General features: G+C 44.8%; 1 protein-coding gene across 10 annotated transcripts in view; it reads left to right on the top strand.

Moving 5' to 3' along the window:
- NEDD4L (NEDD4 like E3 ubiquitin protein ligase) overlaps nt 1-18,451 on the top strand; it is a 112,322-nt gene that overhangs the window by 77,019 nt on the left and 16,852 nt on the right. For 5 of the 10 annotated variants that reach the window (XM_069880783.1, XM_069880788.1, XM_069880787.1 and 2 more), the window contains 11 exons: nt 171-337; nt 1,815-1,947; nt 3,030-3,206; nt 5,360-5,434; nt 7,277-7,336; nt 13,182-13,313; nt 13,763-13,882; nt 14,639-14,836; nt 15,615-15,692; nt 17,235-17,289; nt 17,378-17,434. In XM_069880783.1, the coding sequence (XP_069736884.1) occupies nt 171-337; nt 1,815-1,947; nt 3,030-3,206; nt 5,360-5,434; nt 7,277-7,336; nt 13,182-13,313; nt 13,763-13,882; nt 14,639-14,836; nt 15,615-15,692; nt 17,235-17,289; nt 17,378-17,434 (1,252 nt within the window). The remainder of the gene's footprint in view (nt 1-170; nt 338-1,814; nt 1,948-3,029; nt 3,207-5,359; nt 5,435-7,276; nt 7,337-13,181; nt 13,314-13,762; nt 13,883-14,638; nt 14,837-15,614; nt 15,693-17,234; nt 17,290-17,377; nt 17,435-18,451) is intronic. The other 5 variants (XM_069880784.1, XM_069880780.1, XM_069880785.1 and 2 more) reach the window with 3 other exon arrangements.

Here is an 18,451-nt window from a genome sequence, read left to right on the forward strand (position 1 = left end):
CCTGGGCAGCCTTTGCCAGTGCTTGACAACCCTTTTTGTGTAGAAATTTTCCCAATATGCAATCTAAATCTCTCTGGGGCAACTTGAGGCCGTTTCCTCAAGCAGCTGCCTCACCACAACCTCCTTTCCAGCTTTGTAAACAATATTTTTTTTTTCTCTCCACCCCTTAGCATGGGTGGGATGTGATTGATCCCAATGACGCTGCATCTCAACGTCAGGAGGAGCTGCCACCTCCACCACTGCCTCCTGGGTGGGAAGAAAAGGTGGACAACCTGGGGCGTACTTACTATGTCAACCATAACAACAGGACAACCCAGTGGCATCGACCAAGTTTGATGTAAGTGGCAGCATGCTGCCATGCTTTGTGGATGTGTGTAAAAGCATCAATAAGTGATTTTTTTTCCAGCAAATTATTTTGAGTTTACAAATTCAAGGCTGGAAAAAGCACTAAGCAAGAATTTTAGGAAACGGTTTTATAAAGGCATGCTATTGGTTTTGGTGATGGATTAATCATGGGTTTGGTGCAGAGCTGCATGTTTGAAAAGATGCTTTATTCATGAATGTGCCAGTGAATCGAGAACCAAAGTCCAGGTACGTTCAGGTAAAAAGAAAACAGCTTTTTTTCTAAGAACCAAAGAGCCATCCCCACCTGCAGCCAATCACGTACACACGGGTGTCCTGGGAAGGTGCAGGGAATCCAGAGGGGTGGGAGGGGGAAGCATTGCACTAACAACACCCTTGAAAACCGGGAGACAGATGTGGAATTTGTCAGTAAGTAATATAACAGGAATAAATTGCTTTCTTCTGTAGAGACTGTTAAAAAGGTTAAGGGAAAAAGGTCAACTCTATTCAGTTCTAATGAAGTTAAACTGATTACTTGGAGGAGACACTGATTGTTTTTTCAGTGTAGAGACAATGTTAACTGTGTGCACAGATGGTGCCAGTGGGGAGTCTGTTCAGGCCTCCATTGTGTCACTCATCACAACAGTAGCGGTTATTCTTTCTTAATATTCATAATCAGAGCTAAATAATGCAAATGTGTTCTTATTTAAGGCACTATTGGTTGTTCTTGTCTAGTGCCTTTATCATAGTTAGAATCCAGTTACGTTTTGTTCTGTATGTTTGGAGCTATTTACTTGAGCTGTTCACTAAGCACTGTGTGTTTGGTCGATCAATCTCATCAGCTGCTATCGTTATGATTGGTAAGGGTCAATAGGTGTCTGTAGGAGAGATTCAGATCCTGTACTGCCTTCTGACCACATTGGCCCTTTGAGAGCTGTAATAGGGGTGTCTCTCTAGCTGGGCACACGGAGAAGCCCCACAAGCCAGGCAGGTCTCCATCAGGGAAACTGGGTTGTTTCCATTTCCATCACAGCTGGTGGGAGCTGAGCTAGCGTTGCAGCCGGTTCAGAAAGGCATCCATGCCACAGCTGTTTGGTTTGCTTTCGCTGTCACAGCAAGGAAAACACGTTGACGTGAAGACAGAGGCAGAGGTAAAGTCTCTGGCTCAGCAATGGTTCTGGATGGAGAGGACGAGTAACAGTGGGGTGTGTATGTGAGCAGGGGCTTCCATCTGCTCAGCCAACTCTAATGTGTAAATAGTGCCAATTTCCAGTGTTGCACAAGGCTTGTGACACTTTGGATTGAGGGATTGAATGGTCTTCTATGTTGTGAAGCCTGGCACGTGCAAGAATAATGAATTCTACAACCAACAGTGTTGCTGATGTGTTGAAAGCAGCAGACAAAGTAGATGTGTCAATTCAGCATTTTCTTGTTCTTCTCTCCTTCCATGCTTCCGCTTCGCTGCTCTCCAGTGATGTGGGATCCGATTCCGACAACAATATCAGACAGATAAACCAAGAAGCAGCCCATAGGCGGTTCCGTTCTCGGAGGCACATTAGTGAGGATTTGGAACCGGAACCTATGGAGAGTGGAGACATTCCTGAGGTGTGTAAGGGTCTGGGGTTTAACAAGATAACTACACTTCAAGCTGATGTGTTTCTCGTTAGTGAGCTTGTGAATGCACAGCAGGCACTATAATGCATTTACCTGTGGTGTGGAAATACCAGTGACACAATAAAAAGCCTGAACAGAGCTCTGCTTTCCAGGTCCCCTTCATCTGTGGGAGCCCAATATGAACTATTGTGCAAAGCCTGGGAGAAATACAGTTCCAAGCATTGTTTGTTATATTGACAGAAACACTGCGAACATTCTACTTTGAGTAACAGGGGAGTAAGTTGTAAAAATAAGGGAAATGTACTGCCTGGAACTGCCGTGTACCTTGGTTTTCTCAAGTGTATTGATTTAGAGGAAAGAGAAGCTGGTTTTTTTTTCCTGGACTTACTTGGGTTTAGTTAGAATTTGAGATCTTATTAAAGAGGTAAGTGTTTGTTTAATTTCTAGCTAGACTAGACCAATTAGATGGAGTAGATATTCCTTGGCCTAAGGGGGAGTTTGTGCCAAGCTCTAATTCCATTCAGCTTTAAGGAATATTTTATTTAATGTGAATCAGAGACAAAATTCTTCATGAAAGCTACTTTGAGTTCGCTAAATGTTATTCAGAGCAACAGATCGATTGCTGGAACTGCTGTTGCACTCCGTCACCTTGGTATTTGATTTGCAGATGCTAATAAGTTCTTTCTGTTATGCATTTTATTTTGAATTAAAATTAGCAGTTGTTTATTGCAGGTTTTTAGTAAGAGTGCAGGATTACTTAGGTTTTGAGCAAAATTTCAAATAGAATTTATGTACTGAGAGCTCTTTTTAGCACATCTTTTTTGGCGTTGAATTGTAAAACATTGTCATCGCAACATGAAGACTGCTTTGAAGCCAACATGAAACCCATTTTCCCCTGTGACTTCTTCATGCTGAGCAAAGTTTGTGTATTCTGGGGGCTGGATTATTTTGTTAATGATTAAGGCCGATTATCAGAGCTATTTGCTGTGATGAGGTTGTCACATAAAGGCAAGGAGGAAGAAGGCTTAGTTGGTCTCTATAAACCCTTAACATAGTTTCTTCTCATTTGCCAGCCTTGGGAAACCATTTCAGAGGAGGCGAGTGCAAGTGGTGATTCCCTGAGCTTGTCGTTGCCACCGCCTCCTGCGTCTCCCGTGTCCCGGACCAGTCCTCAAGAGCTGTCTGAGGAGCTGAGCAGAAGGCTTCAGGTCACTCCTGACTCCAATGGGGAACAAGTCACCTCTTTGATTGTACGTGATGTGCTGCTCTCTCTGTCTGAGCCTCTGTTACTGCAATCTTCTGTTGGCTGGCATCTGAATCATTTATGTGAATGGGTAGGAATTGCTGGAAAACCTGAGCTGACAGTTAAAATTAGCTTCCAAAAATGCATCATAGTTTCAACCATAGAGCAGACAGATAGCAGGATTCCTCAGTTTGGATTTAATGTTTTCTCTGTGAGAGTTTGACCGCAGGCTCTGCTGCTGCAACAGCTTGAGGGAAACACGGTACCTGATATAGAGAGGTTTGAGCTGAGAATTTCCAAAGGAACGAGGAGAAGCTGCTAATACTCTGTCAGTCATCACCCATTTTACTGCCTGATAATTTTTCTTAAATGCAGTATTTTGACTGTACATGTTTGTGTGAAAGCATATGCTTGCTTACGTTAGGATTTTGTAAACCCCACAGTTCACTGGAGCGACTGTTACAAGGCCAACTAGGAATTAGAATTGACAGTAGATAGTTTTGGTGAAATCCTCCATGAGTTTGTAAATGGCTAGTGTGGAAACAATGTGTCTCTCGCTGTAAGACTTTACTTGAGGTAAAACCAAACAGTGTTCTCTGTATTTGTGTTAGCATTGGTTTGTCAGACTGGCAATGCCACAAAGGATAAGATAATAGAGGTGCAAGCAGAGGGAAGTCTTATGTTAGATAAAAAAGTAATTGTAAGTGTTAAACAGAACATGCTGTGATGTATTCAGTATTTCATCCATGAGGTTCAAGAGATAAGACACTGTATTTACTCTTCTTCTGTTTAAATAGGATTTTGATGAGGTGCAGATTGATCCAAAGTACAAAGAGCCTAGGTAGTAGGTGTCTCACAACCATGTGAATGTTACTAGGGGTCAGCCTGTTCCGGCTCTGCTGGCAAACTATCTGCATGGAGAATCACCTGTGCTCTGGCAGAGACCTGTGGGTTCAGCATGGAGAGCAGGGAGTACATCAAGTCATTTCCCCATCAAGATCAGGGCCTACTCTTCTTTTACACTAAGAAGAATCAATAAATGGTATAGCTGCAAAGTTACCTTCATTAAAATAATTAAATAATTATATTCCTGTACAAGCTAGCTCTTTGGTGAGCCATGGAGTGATAGCATCATTCTTATCAGTGCAATAGCAATTAGACTCAGCCCACACTAGCAGAGTGAGACATTGTCAGAGCATTTCGAATTTCTGTTACTGTTCGTTACCCTGTGTAAGGGTGTTGAGATACTGAAAGGAACGGGAAAAGCAGGCAGCGAAACTCCATGAAGGTGCCTGTCTGAGTACACTGAAGCCTGCACATGGAGACAGAGCAGCTCAGGAGTGTTCAGCCCCACAGATCTGTCAAGGCTGATCGTGTCTGCGCTGCACTTCCCACAGCTCAGGACTCTGTGAGCACTTGGGGCCAGACCCAGCACCTCAGTCAATGCTGTGGGTGAGCAGTGCTTGCCCTGGACTAACAAATGCTCCTGTGTGGGAGGTTGCCAAGCACAGCGTAGAGACCTCCAAGAGCTTTGTTTGGATTGAGCCAGGCAGGCAGGAAAGGTTTAGCACTCCCAGCTGAACACAAGCCATAATCCATGTGCTCAGGTTTGCCCACGTGACATTTCCTCTGGATCCTTGGGAGATCAGCTTCGTGACTTTGCCTGCAGGAAGACTGGACCTCGGGCTTGTCCCAACCCAGCAGCTCTAGACTGGCTTTCCATGAAGCTGGCCGGGAGCTGCGGGCTGCAGGCTGAACTTGGAAGCCCATGCAGCGGCATTTCCCCAGCAGCGGGCCTACATCCGTATATCCTGTTAATCTTCTCTTTGCCGCTGGTCCCACAACTGTTCTTTGCCCTGCCTGCCTTCCCACGTCGGGTGGCCTCTCCTCCTCTCCTAGATTAGGTCAGTAAAGCATTGTAACCTGGATCCAGGTACTTTCCTTGTCTCAGTTAATTGGAAACAGTCCAGAATGGAATGCTGAGGGTTTCTGTTTTAAATTGTGCTTGCTGTGTTTTGGCAGAAACTGAAGATGCTGAAAGAGAAATATTAACTTTTAGGGGTTTGGGTTGCATGTGAGGAAAGTAAAATTACTGAATACACCCCCATGTCTGAAGCCATCTTAACTTACGGACATCTCTCTTTTCTTTGTCTTTTCCAGCAAAGAGATCCTTCTTCAAGGTTGAGGTCCTGCAGTGTGACAGACACCGTTGCAGAACAGTCTCAGCTATCATTGGTAAACCAGAGCTCCCTGCTGTTTCTTGCTTTTGTCTGCACATCTCATTCTGCATCATGTCTTCTGTTCGGGCAGTTCTGGCCAGTACAGATCAGTAAGCAGTGTGGGTGATCCCCAGTAGTAACGGATACCAAATCCATATCATCACAGTCAGCAGCTGATAGAAGGGCGTTCATGAGAGAGAAATCGTTTGGCAACTGAGAGCAGAGTCACACTGGCTTCAGTTATCAAGAGAGCCTGAGGGTACTAAACCAGAGATGCACGGTCAGTGGAGAGAAACGATCCTCTGAGGGTTGTTTGCCGCAGGGTTGGAGCAGGCAGGAGCACCATCTGCCTGGGGAGCTGTCGCAGCCACAGGACACTCCATCGGCTCTGGGTTTGTGTCCCATGAATTGGCTTCAGTTGGGATATACAAACCTGTGCAGTGTGAAGGACTGGTGTGTTACCCAGTTGTAGTTCAAAGGAGCCTTTTTGGGACAGCCCTCTAAGCGATAGAGCTGCGCTTGGGGTAGTTCTTTAATCAGAGAGATACGGGAAAGCAGCAGTTTCTGCCATTTTACTGAAGAAATTGCTTAGGACAGGGAAAGATAAAAAAGGTGGTTTATAAAAAGATTCTCTCTCACATCGTAACTCTGCACACCTTTGTGATTGAGAGAATGTCCTGCATGTTCTGTCCTACAGCCGAGTACGAGGGTTGCAGAGGTGGTAAGCAGTGGAGAGACTGCTGGAACAGGGATTGCGCAGCATGCTTTTGGATGAAACTGCTCCTGTTTTCAAAGGAATTCAGTATTTTTGAAAAATGACACTTTTCTGGGATTGTTTCCCTTATTTTTATTAGAAATACTTGACATGAATCTACAAATAGCTCTGTTTGGGTATCTTTTATGGGAACATTGAGTGAGTGGAGGATATCACTTAGTTTGTGGCTAAAGCTGTCGTCTCTCCTTTGCTCGTTCTTTCTGTTGTTGTTAGGCAGCCATTTACCATAACCACAGTATTTATCTCTTTCAAAGAACGACTTCTCAAGTCTTACCTGGCTCTTTGCCTTCTCTCCTGGGTGAACAGTGGTGTGGGTTCCAGTACAGTTGCTCCTTTGCTGCCTTCTCACTCTGCTAGACAAAACTGGCTCTGAAAGCTTTGTTTAATATCTCTTGCTGGTGCTGGGTGTCTTTGTCTGGTTCGGTTGGGCTGAGTTTGGTGCGGTGCCTTTCCCTGTACATTGTAGAACACTCATTTCAGTTGCAGATATTCCAGTCAGCAGAACTGAAAGCTTTGCTCTAAACCAAGGATGCGTTACCTGATCTCAACCATATTTAATCCTTACTAAGCTAATGATGGTTTATCATCTAGCAGCAAAATACATCCTTTCTCTCTAAATACAGTACTGGTCTGTTCCAACGCATACTGGAAACTGAAAATGCCGGTTCTGTCCTTCCCATCTGACTCTTTCTGTGTACTCACTGATGACCAGAGTGGAACCGTTTTGCTTTTAAATCCTGTGTTCATGGGCAGAACATGCAAAATTTGATAGGATTAAAAAAAAAATCCATTACATTTACTGTAAACGTTCTCATTGCTCTTACTAACAATAGTAAGCATATAGAATTGGATATGAGAGCTCCTGGAATTAGTCCACTTGGTGTTTTTTGTATGGAACTCTGATTTGGCTATCAGTGAGTGATGCCTCAGGGTGTTTCCTATTGTCTTAAATAGTATTTCCATCTAATTGCTCTCTTCCAATAAAATCAAGTGTTTATGATTCCTTATTCCTAAAGATGTGAGAGTGATCTTTGACCTTCATCACCAAATGTACTTACCTGTAACATTAATATCATTTAACAGCAGAGCAGTCCTGCTAGGAGAGCACGTTCTTCAACTGTCACAGGTGGTGAGGAGCCAACGGTAATGATACTCTTTATCAAGCACTATATCTGCATAAAAAGGGGGTGGATTTGGGTCCTGTTGAAAGATACAACACCTTACTCTGAAAACTGGTACTGGTACAGTTCAGTGTACATGTAGCTGTTTTTCCAGCTTGCGTCTGCCCTCCCTTGCTCTGTTAGACCAATGCGCTTTAATTCTTAGAGCTGGTCTTAATTTGAGATCTAAAGTGGAGATGCAGTGATCTATCATTTAGAATCACAGAATGGTTTGGGCTGGGAGGGACCTCAAACCCATCCAGTTCCAAGCCCCATCCAACCTGGCCTTGAACACCTCCAGGGATGGGGTAGCCATGGCTTCTCTGGGCAACCTGTTATGTAAATGCAGCTCCTAACAGCCTTGTCTAATGCCCTTTTCCATGTTCTAGCAGCTGCTCAGCAATACAAGACTGAATTTTATGTTGACCACCCAGTAAGATTCTGGAGGTGCTTTTTGAAGTGTAATACCAGGAAAACAGTTTAGATTTGTATTCAACTTCCTTGAAAACATCCCATTCTTTTTTAACCTGCATAAATGTCAGCCTGGAGCAAGTGATTTCATAGAAATGACTTTACAGCAACTGTCATAATTAGCTTTTGGGAATATCTACGCTCCTAGATAATTAGGTTCAGGGAAAGAACTGTAATTTGAGCTCAATGTGTTACCTGTTTGTATGTGGCAATGTCAGAGATCGATTTAGGTGTTGTGTATATTCTGCGTATATTTACTGGGTTTGAAGCTTAGACCCAGCGGAACAGACTTGTGTTTGTTCCTGCAAATAGCACGTTTTTGTTTCTCTGCCAGACCTGCCTGACTTGCTGATGCCTGCTGTATAGAACTGTGATGCACAGGTCTCTGTTGGCAGAGCATCTCGTCCCAATTACACTTTTTGGAGCAAAACATTACTATTTTTCTGCAAATAATTGAATTCAGTCTTCAGTGACTCATGATTAGTACAGTCGTATCATAGATGTTTTACCTTATTATATTGCAGTTGCTGATGGGCCCGTTGTCTTCAACCTGCATTGGTACTCTGAAACACAAATCTGGAGAGGACTTAGGGCTTCAGAAGGATTTGTGCATTCAAATCCCAACACATCATCTTCCAAGGCTGCTGTTCTCTCTGTGTTTCAGGCACCTGCAGTTTGCAGACACACAGTATGTCGGCAGGAACAGTTTTGGGTCACTTCAGCTTTGCTTTCAGAGTTCCTATAGCCCCCTCGCTGGGCCGGGACCAGCACTTAAACTCCGGGATGGCGTGTCCTGATGGATTGCTTTAATTACTGTTGGTTTGTGTGAAACCAGTGGCCCCACCCTGTCTGTTTTGGTGCACGACTGAGGTGGGAAGCGGTCTCTGATGGTTTGCAGTTGGTCCAGCCAACTTTGGGGCCTGAGTAGGCTGTTAAAGAGCATGTTTAACCACACCATTGCTACTTGATTTCCTCCCATGGGTCTGAGTCTGAGCATTTGGATAGCTCATAGTACATGGATGTACTAAATGTTGTGTGGAACCGTAAAGGTGTCTCATCTGCCCTAGGTTCAGCGCGGCCGATATGACATTGGCCAGTCACAGCAGAGGAGTAAACTCGTTATTTGAGTACCTGTAATGAAGGAGGTGTTGACAGCACAGAGGAAATGCTTGTTTGGGTAAATGTCTGTGGTTGTTAACCACTTTGCTTCTCAGGATGTATTTATTGTTAAGTCCCCAGTGACCATTGGTGTCCCTCTGTGCAGGCACAGTGTGAAATCTTTCTAAGCAAAGCGTAAGGTAGCGCATTGTGTGTCCCAGCATCTCCGTCCTTGTGGTATTTTGTCCTTTACCACTATACTTTCCTTTCCCACTGTTAATTGAAGGCAGTTGTTGAACAGCGTCCAGGTTCTGGGTAAAAGGCTCTTGATCCATCTCCCAAGTGGTTCAATACCTCTGTGGTTCAATAGCTTTTACAGTGGTACCCAACACAGGGAAAGGAAGTGGAAGGGCAAACACCATTATAAGGAGAACAGCTGCTGATTGCCAGGTTTGCTTGCATGAGAGTGTAAAGAGGAGGGGAAGCTCAGGTGGCGTAATTGGAGCATCTGTCTTGGGTTCCTGTGTCCTCCCAGTTAAAGCTGATAACACAGTGAAGATTGTGTGTTACTACAGCTAAATGATTCTGTGGTTCAGTTTAAAATCCCCAAATGACCCACACCTTGTGTTGGCTCTGCTGCAGCAGTATCAGGAGCCTGAGCAGAGCAAACGTGAGGTTGTGTAGCAGTCACCACTGGGCCAGACAGTCTGTGAGTCACTGCCAGCCCTCTCAGTTTCCCCAGGTATCTTGTCAGATACTTTAATTATCAATTGTTTAAATTCAACATCATCTATGTACTGTTCTCAGACCACCGATGGTTTGGAAAGCATTGGAGCAGTCTTGGGAAAGGCAGTCTTCTTATCACTGTCCGCCAGCTCTGTGAGGTAGGATGAGTGGAAAACCAGCATTGAATTCCCAGCACTGGCCTGTTCAGGAAGGAAATAAATCCACCTCATAACTCGGTTCAGTGGCATTACTTAGTCTCCTCATCTGTTTTCCTCTGGTTTCTGTCTCGCACTGTGGTAATCAACCTTCTGACCCCTTCGGTTTCCATTTCTGGTTGCCTGGGCAGTTCCGCAGTTTATCCTGTTACCTGTGCTGTCCTCTAAAGAGCTGATATCCTGACTCAGGCAGGTACCCTGAAGAACACGAAGCAGGAACAAGAATTACAGTGAATGCCTTTGCTGGAGAAAGAACGTAGAGCATAGAAAAAGACTGCATCCTCAGTTTCCACAGTTTCTAAGGCTAAGCCCTTAGAGGTCTGAGGAAAGTTACCACATCCTGTTGTGCTGTGCAGTGCACACTGTCTGTCTCTGGGCAGTAGTTTTCCGCTGTATATGTATTTTTTGGTGGAGTGGTCAGAACATACAAACGGTCATTGATAAGGACGAGAAAAGGGTAACTTCACTGCTTGCTTTGTGGTTCATGTGGGGATGAAGCTGAAGACCTCAAGGCAGAGGCTGCTCTCCAGGCAGCCTCCAGCATGGCTTAGTGCTTCCTGTGTTCGTGAGCCATGTGGTGGTTCAGAGCATCAGCTGCAGGCTCTGAGGAATAGGGAGTATGTGTATCGTTGTGTACACACGTGTCTCTGCCTGCAGGGGTTTAACTTGGGCACCCAAAGGGTGGATGAAATTAAAACCCCAGTCCTTCCCTCATTCACTGGCTGATCCGCTCTGATGTGAGGCCGAGACATCCCTCTCGCCAAGTCTCTGCTGTGGGCAGCTCTTCCAGCAATGATTTCATGCCTTTAATAAAACCTTGGGACTGATGCTCAAATCGTACTGTTGGTGCCTGGTGATGTATGCATACTGGCATCCTGACCTGGAGTTGTCTCTGAGCAGTTAGTTACTCCTGTTATTAACAGAACAAGCAAAGACTGCCCATGCAGTAACATAAAAGGCCTGATGTTCTGCACAGAGCTCTGGTGTGTGTTCTCAGGTTCACCTATGTCTGTTACAGCTGTGCATCTTCCCTGCGAGATGCCCCAGAATGGCAGAAGCGGTGCATCCAGTACGTGATAGTGTGTTTTCTGGGAAAGAGCAGAAGGAAAACATGACTCTAAATCGGAATTCTTGCCATTTGGGGCTTACCACCTCTTAGCCCCTGCGAGGTGAATTGGATAAATGAGCATTGGAGTAATTTGACCTTCAGAGCAAGGGACATACCGTAGCATTCCTGTGTTTCTTACCTTCCTGCCCTTGCCATGTGCAGTCACTGGTGTCAGACTTCGGTTTCCAGTCATTCCTCCTTCAAAATGTGTTTCAAATGCAGCAGCCTGCTTTGTTCAGGAAGGTGTAAAAAACATCTTCTCTTTCTGAGAGTCTGAAAGAGTTCATAAATCTCCTTGTGAGTAGCAGATTGTTGGGAAGGCAAGGGCAGCATCTCAGGTGGCAAGATGCTTTCAGCATCTCAGACATGGATACAAGTCCTTTCTCTAGCTTAGATGTTGGAACCATTCCTTCCTGATCTGAACCTTGCATCAACCGTTACATCAGCTCAAGAACTTGCAGTGCTGCAGGAAACGTGCTGTTGAGGTACAGCGAGCACCAGGAGTTTAGCAGTCCAAGTGCCAGGGTTGCCTCTGTCTGCTGCGCTGCCTTGCTGTTGTACATGTCAGCAGCTTGACGTGGAATTCTTTAAGGACCATCAAGTTCACATTTCACATCCATGAGAAAAGTGCCATGTAAAGCCTGTTCAGCGGAAGCTGTGATAAAAGCAGGCTGCTAAGTGAAGGTGTTTGGGTTCATTTTCTTAGTGCTAAGAAACTGCCTGTCTCTCAAGGAATTGATGTTATTGATGATGAATTAAAGCACTGCACTAATTGGTACAACCAGGCAGGTAAGGCCCTGTTTGTTACTCTCTCATGTGGTGAAGACCTTTGGATTTAATCATCCCTCTGTTCTCAAGGCAGGTGTTTTGAGAGAGTGAAGCAGCCTCTAGTATTGTAATCTCCTGATAATTGATGTATGAATGGATATTTTAACCTGGTTAAGCTAATAATTGACCCAAAGATCTAGATATAGATACTGAGAAGCCCCTTGCACGTGACAAGGCTTTGATGCAGTTATTACTACATGGGAGAACAAACACTGACCTGCAGAGCTCTGAGTGGTTTGTTCTGTCTCCTGTGAGTGGCAGAAGTTCCTGTATTTTCTAGTTCCGAGTATTTACACCGGTTACCTGGGCAAACTGCCTGTCCTGGGCGTCCTGATGTTCATGTTTGCTTTGCTGACAGACAGGACACTTGGTCTCAGTCCCTTGTACAAGTAAGTGGTGTCTTAGCAGTGGAGGAGTTCCACATAGGGAGCAACAAAGCTTCATGAGCCAGTAGAGTGATGAGTGCTTGGGTGAAAAACAGACTGCGTGGGCAGCCTCCCCTTCTGACATATGCATCCGGGTGAGTTGCGGCAGTGTTAGGGATTATCTCCAGGCTAGTGTTAATCAAGAAGCTTTGCTGTTTGTGCTGCAATGTGTTTTTTGGTTTCTCCTCTCTATGTCCCAGAAAAAAAAGTGCCCAGTCAGTTTAAACATTTAGTGTTTTCCTTGCAGAAAGTCTGCAAGACAACATCAGCACTCCACGACGACATCGTTACTGTGCTGAGTAGTGGCATCACCACCTTAGTGACAATTATCACCTTTGGCACCATTACCCATGTTTTTTTGTTAGAACAGTGTCTGCCTTGTGGAACATTTAGTAAGAAGAATCTTTTCTTTCTGCAGTTGGGTCTCCACTTTGGAGTGAATCTGGTGCCTCCAGGCCACCTCACCTAGACTGCAGCACTTATGTAATAAGATGGTACAAGGGCAGTTTTTAAACCCATTGTAGTTTCTTGCAGCTGATCCGAGACACCCTGTGGTAAAAAAAACAAACAGAGCCTGGGACATCTTGACTTAACCATGTGGTCATTAATAAAGGGAAAGACACACACCTTTGAGTGAAAAATTATTAAAACACCAGGGTCCTTTTTGTCATTGTGCATAATCTACCAGTTTGGAGTTTGAGGTGTGCAAGCGTAGATGTTCCTGAACAAGACACCCCGAGTCTGGGCAAAAGCAAATCAGAAGTCCTCTGGGGAGAAAAAGTGAGGTAACTGGGAGGGACATGAAGAGGAGCTAATATGAAATGAACTCAGAAAAAACATTTTTCTTTGTGTTGGTTGTGTTGTGAGCTCACAAGGTGCTTTTGTTTGAACAAAAGGCTTATGGAATGGGTTTTTAGCCATTATAAAATAATGATGAATCCTTTCTCAATCATGCAGCCGTCCGTAGCCTACGTGCACACCACGCCGGGCTTGCCCTCGGGCTGGGAGGAGAGGAAGGATGCAAAAGGCCGCACCTACTACGTCAACCACAACAACCGAACCACAACATGGACGCGGCCCATTATGCAGGTGCAGAGATGTGTTCTAGCGCTGTAATGTAAAACCAGCAAATACTTCTCCTGTAGTGGGGGGAATTGCAGATGAAGCAGCTCCTTGGAACTCTGAAACGTTAAAATAAAATCCTGAGCATTGTCATGACAACTCAGGATAACCATAAAAACTGCCATGACTGGGGTTTTTGGTTACTCCTGTTATCTGTGTCAAAGTATTGATTACGTTGATTGCGGCAGTGGAAGGAATGGACATATGAATGAATTAAAGGTGCGCTCTTAGGATTGGATCTGAAAGTTGTGTTGATCTGTTAATAAATGGGATTTTAATGGGATTAAATGACAAACTTGATCTTTAAGAAAGTATATTTAATATTTAACTTATAATACAATAATTTCTAAGTGCCCTGGCTCTGGTTGAGCGGCATTTCTGACACTTTGCTAAACCTGGCTTTGCTTCCAACACAGCTGGCAGAAGATGGCATGGTCGGTTCAGCAGCGAACAGCAGCAACCACTTAAGCGAGCCCCAGATAAGACGGCCCCGTAGCCTCAGTTCCCCCACAGTGACTTTGTCTGCTCCGCTAGAGGTGAGAAATGTGCTGCCAAGAAAGGTCACTTGCGCCTCACCTTTAATTCCTTGTGGTACTTCTAGTATTTTGTTTCCTTTCTAGTTACGCAACACAGCCGCTTTTCCCTGCTATTGATTTTGCCATTATATATTGCTGTTTTCTTAAGCAATTTTCCTTCTGGATCTGTATATTCTACTTCTTAACTGTTTTAATACATTGCATTGATCTATTTCACTTTTTATGGTCATTGAATAATACCTCCACACCCTCTAAAATTACTCAAAAATGAGTGAGTAAATGTAGGGTAATTAGCTTGTTTTAAGTCCATATTTAACTGGTTTGTCTGAAGTGATAGTTGAGAAATGCATTGAAAAGAGGCTAACGTCACCTCACCATTAGGATGCTCTTCTGTCAGGAAGTGAGGTTTATTGCACCAGGAAGCACAGAGCTATGCTTTTATTTTTTTCCCTTGAAAACAAACGAAATACTGACACGTACAGGGCAGCTGCAGTGAAAAGTGAAATCAAAGGCAAGTAGTGTGGGTGTTATCATTGCAGAGGGAAGTGGTAAAAGACTGTCTCCTTCATAGCTAAAAGCTCAACGTGTTACAAGGAGCAGAATTTAGCTAAATAAGTTCTTGGAAATTACTGCCAGCGTTTAATTCTAGTACTTATGACATCTGGAACAAAAAACTATTTGCCCTGAAGGCAAGTATTGTTTGTTTTGCTATAATGAGTGACACATGACAAATCTTTCTCTCTGTCTCTCTCCCAGGGTATGAAGGACTCGCCGGTGCGCCGAGCAGTGAAGGACACCCTGTCCAACCCCCAGTCTCCTCAGCCCTCTCCTTACAACTCGCCCAAACCACAGCACAAAGTTGCACAGAGCTTCCTCCCTCCTGGCTGGGAGATGCGAATAGCGCCCAACGGCCGGCCCTTCTTCATTGACCACAATACGAAAACCACCACCTGGGTACGAGGAATTCCAGAGAACCACTTTTAAATCAGTTGCCGTCTTTTGGATGTTTCCATGTCTGTTTTCCTGCCTATAAACCCGCCAAAAGCCATGTGGTCATGGCACTTGGGAACGGGGTTTAGCAGGCACAGTGGGGTTGAGCTGATAGTTGGCCTGGATGAACTGAGAGGACTCCAGCTGGAGGCTGGTCACAAGTGGTGTCACAAGTGGTGTCCCCCAGGGCTCAGTGCTGGGTCCAGTCCTAGAAAGCTATTCTGAGATTAAGCTGGCCATAGAAACTCGATGGCTGGACTCGATGATCCGGTGGGTCTCTTCCAACCTGGTTATTCTATGATTCTATGACTTTGCCAATCTCGACAATGCCATGAGTGTATGACTTGATTATGGCATTTGCCTTAGCTAAAGCCAAATTTTTCATAAAACCACTGTGGGAATCTTCCAGATCTTCCACTCAGCGTTGTTCGTCTGGGTTTGTCTTCTGTAACCTATTTTACTTGCCCTACTTTGCCTTATTTGGACATTGATGTAATATTACCTGGGCATTATTAAAAATGCAAGGAGCTAATTTCCATCCTTTTTGAGACTTTTAGTGACGGGATGGCTTATGTTGCTGCTCTTTCCATTTGATATGGTTTGGTTTATTCTCAAAAAAAGGAATAAAAGAGTAACTGTATTGTAGGGAGGGCTCTTTTCCAGATGACTCTGTGTTTGACTTAGCATTATCTGTCAACTGGACCTGGTCTGCTGGGTTGACAGCTCCATATTTCTGTTACAGGAGGATCCGCGGCTGAAATTCCCAGTGCATTTGAGGACAAAAGCGTCTCTGAACCCCAATGATCTGGGCCCTCTTCCTGTAAGCGACAACGTGTATCTGTTTTAACACATACATGCTATCTTATGTGACCTGACCCAGTACTGTGTGTGGGCACGTGTGCTGCTGTCATCACTGCCGTCAAGATATTCCAGCTATGTTTCTTTAGCACCAAAATGCTTTATTGCGATCCGTGAGTTAGGTTCTTTGCAGCCAGCCCATAATATTTCTGAAGTGGTTGCAGGTCTGAACCTTCAAGCTTTGAAGACACTTAACCTTGGTGTTATCTCTGACTGTGTGCTTTTGGCTCATTGCCTGTTGCCTTAGAGAAGAACGGAGCAGGCTGGTCAGAGCGAGCTCTCTCCATGTACCAGCACATGTTGGCACTCAGAAACCTAAATAAGTGTTGATTTTTTTAATGATGTTTCCATATTCTGCAGAGAAAGTGGCCATTGTAACATCAGAGGTTTTGCCGTGCTTGTGACCAAAGTACATGGATGCACAGCCCTGTCACGTACAGAGCTTTGCTTTGGTTTTAAAACCTGCACCCTGCACAGCAGAGCTGAGACCATGAAAGCCAGCGCTTTTGCTGAGGTGCTGAGCTCTGTATTGCAGTGTTAATTCAGCTCATAGCCTCACTTCTGCTGAGTGCGCTCGTGAGAAGCATGTACAGGGGAACACATTGACTAGGCTGTGTTTCCTGGGTACAACACAGCCACAGCATGGTTTGTAAGAAAATAGTGTGGAAGTAGCTGTTGTTTGCAGTTCTTCAGCAACATTGGGCACGGATGAGTCTTGGAGGATATTGCTTGATCAGGAGGTGCTTCAACGGAGTAACGAAGGGACCGTTTACAGTCAGTTCCGTGCATGGCAGGAGGTGAAATGTGCAGTGAAACAGGACAGCCTGATATCTGTCACTAGAAATACATAACTAGAAACAAATTTAAACTCTTGTTAAACAATCCATGTTTGAGTGAGGTGAGAGTGACTACAGAACTTAACAAGTTCTCAAAAAAGAACTCAATGAAACTGTTTCTCATCCTTATCTCGCCGAAGCTCCTGTAGAGCATGCAGGCAGAAGGAGCAGCGCTGCACATACTAGCGACGCGCATTTATTCTCCTTTCTGCACAGTAACAATTTGGCAGATGAGGAAAGAGAATGGGTAAAAGGAAGAGTTGAGGAATTGGGTATGTGTTCTTGTTCCACCAGGAACATCTCTACAGTAAATAATCCACATGTATTTCAGCAGTAGAAGCAGAAGCTCTCAAACCAAATTGAGGATGGGCAGTCTGTGATTGTTTCGTAGGAGCAGGAGATGGGTATAAACTCTGGTGCAAGGAGTTTCCACATCCATGCTTTACAAACATATCAGCTGTGCTGGATGCAGTTACCATACCAACAGCCTGTTCTAGGAATCTTCCTGGATTCCGGGCCTTGCTGTAACACATCTGTGGTCATTTGGTGTTTTCTGCCTCGCAGACACCTACCAGGCCATTCCAGTGGGTGTGGATAATGCACTGCTTCCAGCGGCATGTGAGTGGTTGTGTTTTAACCTGTTTACTCTCTCTCTTTCCTGACTGCAGCCCGGCTGGGAGGAGCGGATCCACCTGGACGGCAGGACGTTTTACATTGACCACAGTAAGTGAGCACTCGGGTACTGCAGCAATAGGCAGAGGGAGGTAATGACTATCGAAGTGAAAGCTTTATAATTTTACTCTTCATTTAGGAAGCCAGGTGTTGATATGTGGCGACATTGATACCAGAGACTTAGTGCCCTCGTACGGTACTGTATATTCACTGGAAGCTTGCTTTTAATTGGCTCATCCAGCTGTGTCCCTCTCTGACTTGTGAAGCATTAACATTCCTTCTCTGTGGTTTCTTTTGTTCTCGTTGATATTTTAGATTCGTTGTTGGTGTTGTTGACAATCCCATGGCTTATTTGCACTTAATAAATTAAAATCTACACTAGGAATAGAAAATAAGATGAGAAGAGCTCCTGTAGCCACAGTTCCACATACAGGTGATGGAGAAGCCACCATGATGCATGTTCTTTCCTCTCCTTTGAGAAGGCCTTGTGGCAGCGCTGATTCTGATCTTATTTCCTATTTACAGCATGTCAACCTGCACTCAGCCTGTTAATATCCTCAGTTCTGTTAGTGGAGTTCTAGTGTAAGTGATGTTTCATGTAGACCTGTCTTACTACAGCATCGCAGAACGGCTGTGTGAGTGGTTGTTTTGTTTGGAAAGGAAGCAGCCCAGAAAGGCTGGGTTCATTCCCTGGGCTTTGAAAAGAGATGTTTCTACCGATGTCACAGTCTGCTCAGAAATAGATAACTCACCACACCATTAGTCAAGGGTACCTAAGCTGCACAAAACTTAATTAAAATCCAGTATACATATCTGACAGTGTTGTTTTCAGTATCAGCAACACCAACTCCAATGCTTATCTGCAGTTGTAGATATGACATTGTCATTATTAAAAGGCTGTTTCTAACCATGATGCTGCGTGTTCCCAGCAAACCCTTTGCTCTGGGTGCGGTGCCGCCCCTGCAGTCATAGGGCTCTGGGAGCACAGGAGGTGCCCGCCGGGGCCGTTCTGTTCCATAGGGCTGTGCGCAGTGTTTGGGGAACAGCTGCACACAGCACGTGGCACTCGGTGGTTGTTCAAGCAATTTCAGCAGCAGGGTTTGTTCTCCCAGTATTGCTGTAGACATGCAGTGACACTTGCCCACAGTGATGGGTTGGGGACAGCCTGCCAACTCTTTTGTTTCACAGCCACCTTGAGAACACACGCTGCAAT

This window comes from Phaenicophaeus curvirostris, chromosome Z (assembly GCF_032191515.1).
Source record: "Phaenicophaeus curvirostris isolate KB17595 chromosome Z, BPBGC_Pcur_1.0, whole genome shotgun sequence".
NCBI classification, from domain to species: Eukaryota; Metazoa; Chordata; class Aves; order Cuculiformes; family Cuculidae; genus Phaenicophaeus; species Phaenicophaeus curvirostris.